At 36.4% G+C, this 6,125-nt stretch overlaps 2 protein-coding genes across 2 annotated transcripts in view; one reads left to right on the forward strand and one right to left on the reverse strand.

The window, feature by feature from the left end:
* LOC106879602 (NADH dehydrogenase [ubiquinone] 1 alpha subcomplex assembly factor 3) overlaps positions 1 to 2,435 on the reverse strand; it is a 12,935-nt gene extending 10,500 nt beyond the window's left edge. Inside the window, exon 1 of the mRNA XM_014929250.2 lies at positions 2,294 to 2,435. Within this exon, the coding sequence (XP_014784736.1) occupies positions 2,294 to 2,349 (56 nt within the window). The 5' untranslated portion in view covers positions 2,350 to 2,435. The remainder of the gene's footprint in view (positions 1 to 2,293) is intronic.
* LOC106879599 (uncharacterized) overlaps positions 262 to 6,125 on the forward strand; it is a 218,138-nt gene continuing 212,274 nt past the window's right edge. Inside the window, exon 1 of the mRNA XM_014929243.2 lies at positions 262 to 282. The gene's annotated coding sequence lies outside the window, so the exon portion shown is untranslated. The remainder of the gene's footprint in view (positions 283 to 6,125) is intronic.

Genomic DNA, 6,125 nt, shown 5'->3' on the forward strand with positions numbered 1-6,125 from the left:
TATATATATATATATATATATTTATATTTCTTTTACTTGTTTCATTCATTTGACTGCAGCCATGTGTGTGTGTGTGTGTGTGTTTGCCTCTGCTTCCACTTGGCAACCAGTATTGGTTTGTTTACGTCCCCGTAAATTAGAGAGTTTGGCAAAAGAGACAGAAAGAGTAAGTGCTAGACTTTAAAAAATAAGTCATGGGATCGATATGTTCGACTAAAAAAAAAATCCCTTCAATGTGGTGCCCTAAAACGGTCGCAGACCAATGACTACAACAAGTAAAAGGTAAGATTCAAAATGCTTTCTTTTTTCAAAGACTACTAACAGCAACAACAGAAATAACGACAATATCCACACCATCATCACCCGACATAGTGAAATAAATATGCCAATAGTTATGTTAATAGTTGAACTGTTAGTTAAAGTATACAACAATGTTAAATATATAAATATACCGAAGTATATTTGGCAGACGTAAAGAATGTGGACTGCACCCCCATCATCATCATCATCATCATTATTATTACTATTACTATTACTATTATTATTATTATTATTATTTTACAGATTCCATTTTCGAGTACGGAGATTCTGCAAAAAAAAATTTTAATTCCCCCACCCCCAATTCTTCAATTTTCACTTTTTTCAGAAATGTTTTTTTGCGAAATACGTAGAAAAATACGGAGATTATTCTCGAAGAAGAATACGGAGATTAATTTCTGAAAAAAGTGAAAAATTGAAGAATTGTGGGGTGGGGAATTAACATTTTAAAACGCCCGTTTTTGTTTTTTTTTACAGAATCAGAAATCTCCGTACTTAAAAATGGGGCTTCTGTAAAAAAAAAAAGGAAAGAGGGTCCACATTCTTTACGTCCGTCGTATATTTATGTTTAAAGCAACAATTTTATTATATAAGTTAAACACGAATCACTCAGAAACCACAACCGCAGCCGATAGTTTGTTAAAAGCGGTTTGAGGTTCTTAACACGCTTCGCAATAATGGAGCAACAACTAGATATCAATGAATTCATGTCTAAGGACCAGCGGCAACCTCTATCCTCTGTATTCGAATTTTATCTATCTTTTATTTGCTTCTGCCATTGGACAACGGCCTTGCTTGGGCCACTGCCTTTAAGGGTTTAAGTCAAACAAAATGACCCCCCGGTACTAAATACTCGGAAGGAAATATAAACTTTGGGTCATTTATTCATTGTTCACCGGTCGCACACTGGTGCACTGATCCACTCTACAATTCTTTAGTTATAGACTGAAGATATAAACTATATTTTCTCCAAAATACAAGAAATTACCTTACATATATAAATAAACTATCAGTTCTCTTAACTCCAAGATGGTAAACGTTCGTATTCTGACGCCAGACCAACTTTAATATTTGTTTACATCGCACACCATTCAGGTTGAGTAATAAATTGTATAGGTGACAAGAAAGAAGGACGTCTATAGTGATATTTATGATTTTCCAATGGCATATGAAGCTTAAAAGTAAAATAGCATTGTTTGTTCCTCTCAGTAATTAGGATGTAAAAGAACTCTTCATGTAATCAATAATATAGGCCAGCTACAATATCTACAACCGAGAATACAACCCAAATCGCGACCCCAGTCATTTAAAACCTTGCTCCACGATCTTCCGACACTCACATCGGGGATGACTTACTTTTTAATAAGATAAAACGCCCCGCAGATAATAGAAGATAATCTCAATGAAAATATAATTAAACCAAAAGTTAGAAAGAAAATATCGGGAAATATGCAAATTATTACGGGAAGTTCGAAACTAAAATGACATAAACGTGGTTTTCTTTCCTCTCATTCAACTTACATTTTACAAAGCATCAACAAACCCTTATAATTACTTTTTATTTATAAAGAGATAAAGGACCAATTTGGATATTTCAGTTATTAAGTTTACATTGGAGATATTTCTAATATGGGTACGCTTAATTTCTTTAACAACATTCAGAATATAACTAAACGATTCATAATATTAACGATAATCTAATTTTCCAAATATATTTCATTTATATATATATATATATATATATATCAGTAGTTGTCATGAAAACAATTCTATAATCACTTGGAAGAATATTTATCGAGCAGCAATGTCGATAAATACAATTTTAATAACCAAAAACTTAAAGAGCCTACTCCAAGGTGATTGATAGTCGGTATGATGTTAGGATGATTGTCAAATCATTTTAAACAGATATACAGAAAAATATGTTTAAAGATGTTTAGATTTGAAGCAGAATATGTCGTTGAAAGCAACTTACCGAAAGGCTACATTAAAAGCCCTTCGTAAAGGTGTTGCGAGGTAGTGTCGGTACATTATAAGTGTTGTAAAAATGCTAGTCCGCCATGGTGAGGTTAACCTTGTGAGAAAGACAAAGACATAGTGAAAGAAGGGGAGAAGTAAGAGAGTAGATTAAAGTAGTAAATATATAAAGGAGGGGGAATAAGAGAGAGAACTAGACAGACAGAGGAAAAGAAAAAGGATGAGAGTGGTAAACATATATAGAAGGGGAGAGAAGAGATAGAAAGTTAAGAAGAGAAAGTGAGTGAGAGAAGTAGTTAGATAAATTAATAAATATGGGGGAGGTAGGTAGAGAAGAAGTAGAGAGAGTAAGAAACACAAAGTGATAGAAATAAATAGAAATAGAAAGACAAATAGATAGAGAAGGAGAAACTGTAAGAGGAAGATAGATAATGAAGTAAAAAACAATACTGATACACATACAGACAAGATAAGTTGGAAAGGGTGACAGATAAGAGTAAATGAGAACAACAGGATGAAATAAGATAAACTGGGAGCGAAACAATGAATAACCCTTAATAGATGGAGTGAAAGAGTAAGAACTGCATAGGGGAAAAGATAGAGTAGCAAGTAGAGAATGAAACCGACCGGTTAAAAAAAGAGGGATACAAACTATAACGAAATAAAAGTGAGATCAGAAAGATAGAACCTTTTCTACTCAGGTACAAGGCCCGAAATTTTTGGGGAGGCAACCAGTCGATTAGATTGACGCTAGTATGCAACTAGTACTTAGTTTATCGACCCCGAAAGGATGATAGTCAAAGTCAACGGAATTTGACCTCAGAAAGTAAAGTCAGACGAAATACGCTAGGCCCAGCGTGCTAATGTTTCAGTCAGCTCGCCACCTTAATTAGAAAGATAGAAAGAGAGCAAAATACTTTATGAGAGACTGATGACGAGTGTGAGAAAGATAAACAATCAACAGTATAAAGAATAAGAGAGTGAAGCATAATGGAGATAAACAGGGATAATATTGTACAATATCGGACGTCAATTTTATGTATAGAAATATATATTAGAATTATGAGAGTTGAGCAAACATTTGTTGTTATATTTTGTCATTTTATGTATTTACTAAATTTACTCGTGTAGTACCTTTCAAAAATGGCAGACGTTTATTTGATTATGGAATAAATTACGCGAATATAAATTTAAGTATACAAATATTTAATGTAATAATTCTTTCGTATTCTTTGTAAAGACGCTTGATTCTATAATTTCTCCTTGACCTTCGTAATCCTCAGTCTGAAATTTCAAACTAATCTAATTCTTTGTTCTACTCAGAGATTTATATATATAGAGAGATATCACTGATCATAGGTTGCAACAGGAACAAACAGACTTTATTAAAAAAGAGAGGTAAAGTTGTACGGCTTGGAGTCAAATCAATTTTCGAGACGAACAATTTATTGTTAGCTTTCTTTCTTTGATGATGACCAGACGTATGCCATTTGAAAGTCTAGTCTTTGGTTTTAAAATTTGGAGAAGTATTATTGCGAATCCTTTCTTCCGTTTAAGTTCGTGGGGAGGCATCCCCAATAAAGTTTGTTCTTTCAAGAACTCAATAGGAAAATTTGTAGCTAAATTCTCATCACTATTAACTTGCGAATTTGTTCTTTCGCGTGTTGTGACTTGACCGGGAATATGGTCTAATCGAGTGTGAAGGATTATTTGCATCTTTGTATCTTGCAGTAAAGATTATCTTTGTTAAAATTCTTATTATTGCTTCTTCACTTGTGACATTGAGTGATTCAACATATATATGTCACATAATAATTCCCTTCGATGACCACATCATCAGGAATTTTGGCACTATTTGTATCCGTCGTCACATCATTTTCTAGAATTCCATCGTCATTGTTGCCACTGAGATTTAATTTTTGCATCACCTCCAAAGTGCTGATGTATGACTCGATGGCATCAACGAGGTTTCATTGCAAACAAATTTTTGGTCATAATTAGTTTCGCCAAGATGCAAAGAGGCTGACACGGGACCGCCAGCGATGGAGAGCACTGGTGGACCTGGTCGGCTCTACGCATGATGACGTCTCTGGACCACTAACTTGGAATAGCCCCAGCTCCATCAAGCAAGAGCATGAAGCCAAACCAAGCCAGGCCTTATCTTTGTATTTAAAGACTCATTTCATTGATTTCGATGAAGAGCAAACATTTATATTAAATATTTGTTGTAAGGAACAATCTACTATAATAATACTCTTGTGTTTTTCTCTGTCACAACATATAAATGAGAAAGGAAGGAGTAATAGATGAATGGGGGAGGAAGGAATGATGGCAAACTGGTGAGATGGTGAACATTCAACACTGAAAAGAAAAATCAAACAGCGTTTCAGCTCTGTGTGTGTATATGTGTGTGCATGTACAAGGGAAGTATGTGAATGTATATGAACATTGACAAGTGTATTAATTTGATATACCATTGTAGGAAAGTGGTTATACACCATTAGGTGTACACCGCTTCCGTACATTAAATTTCTTGAAGAAACAACGGAACGCAGATTCTGAATTATCAACACAACAATATTTATTTACAGAGGAAATAGGCAGCACTTCGCCCTTTGGTTGCTGAGACGCCGTCAATGATGTTGAGTGGTTATTTGTCTAGCTCCAGAGTTGGAATGTTGGAAATAGCTGTCTCCAGAGTTGGAATGTTGGAGACAGACTGCTTGTACGTCTGAGCTCTCCGTCGGCCGGCGAGAAAAGAGAATGAATAAGGGCGCGAAGCTTGAATATCCAATGACCACGCATGCACACGAGACTCTTCCTGTATTCCTTCCGGAACTAGTCCCTGCGCATGCATGGATAAGCTTTCCGGAATGTCTGCTATTAAGGCGTCACTACATGGCTCCCCCGCGAGTGCCGAAAGCACGAAAATAGAAAATTTGGAGGGACGCCTGAGGCAAGATGGCCACCGAAACCACCCACAAGATGTGGCACAAACACATACAAAGAAAAATCAAAGAAATGAATGTACACTTGTGAGATACATGCATGCAATGTACAAATGAATTGACAATGACAAAACAACCGTGATGACAACTGTCCAGGAAACTGGAATCACGCGATGTAAAAGTCTGATTTTTTTGTTTTTTTCTGAAAGGAAAGAAAATATATGAGTTCACAAGTGTGTATGTGAGAGAAAACACAGAACATAGTAAAAGTGTCTAACATAGACTGTGAAAAGTCTTAAAACACTGAGATAGAGAAAACCAGTTCGTATTAAAATTCCACAAGGAGATAGAATGTCCATACGCAGGAAGTTGCGGTCAAGGAGCAGAGCTGTAGTTGTGCGTCGATGCTGGGACCTGTGTTACCTGGTACGGAATATTCTATAAAAGTTACACAAGGAGATTTAGAATGTTCATACGCAGGAAGTTGCGGTCAAGGAGCAGAGCTGTAGTTGAGCGTCGAATGCTGGCTGGGACCTCTGTTACCTGGTACTGAATATTCTGGCTGGCCTGTTGATCGTGAGTGGAAACATCCACTCTAACAGGGTCGAGATAAAACCGCGCTTGTTGATGTTGGTTGCTTGTGTATGTGTAGAAGTCATGTTGACGATGTTGGTAGTACGTAGAGTCGTATTGCTGCTGACGATGTTGGCGATGCTGGTAGTACGTAGAGTCGTACTGCTGTTGGCGACGTCGGGGGCGATGCTTGTAGTTCGTAGTTGTTATTGATGTCGTCGCTGTAAACTGGCTGTAGCTGTAGCTGTGTTCTGTATGTGTGTGGTGGTAATGATGTTGACAGTGGTGTGTGGTGTTTGAAAAACGGGC

Source organism: Octopus bimaculoides, chromosome 11, assembly GCF_001194135.2.
Source record: "Octopus bimaculoides isolate UCB-OBI-ISO-001 chromosome 11, ASM119413v2, whole genome shotgun sequence".
NCBI lineage: Eukaryota > Metazoa > Mollusca > Cephalopoda > Octopoda > Octopodidae > Octopus > Octopus bimaculoides.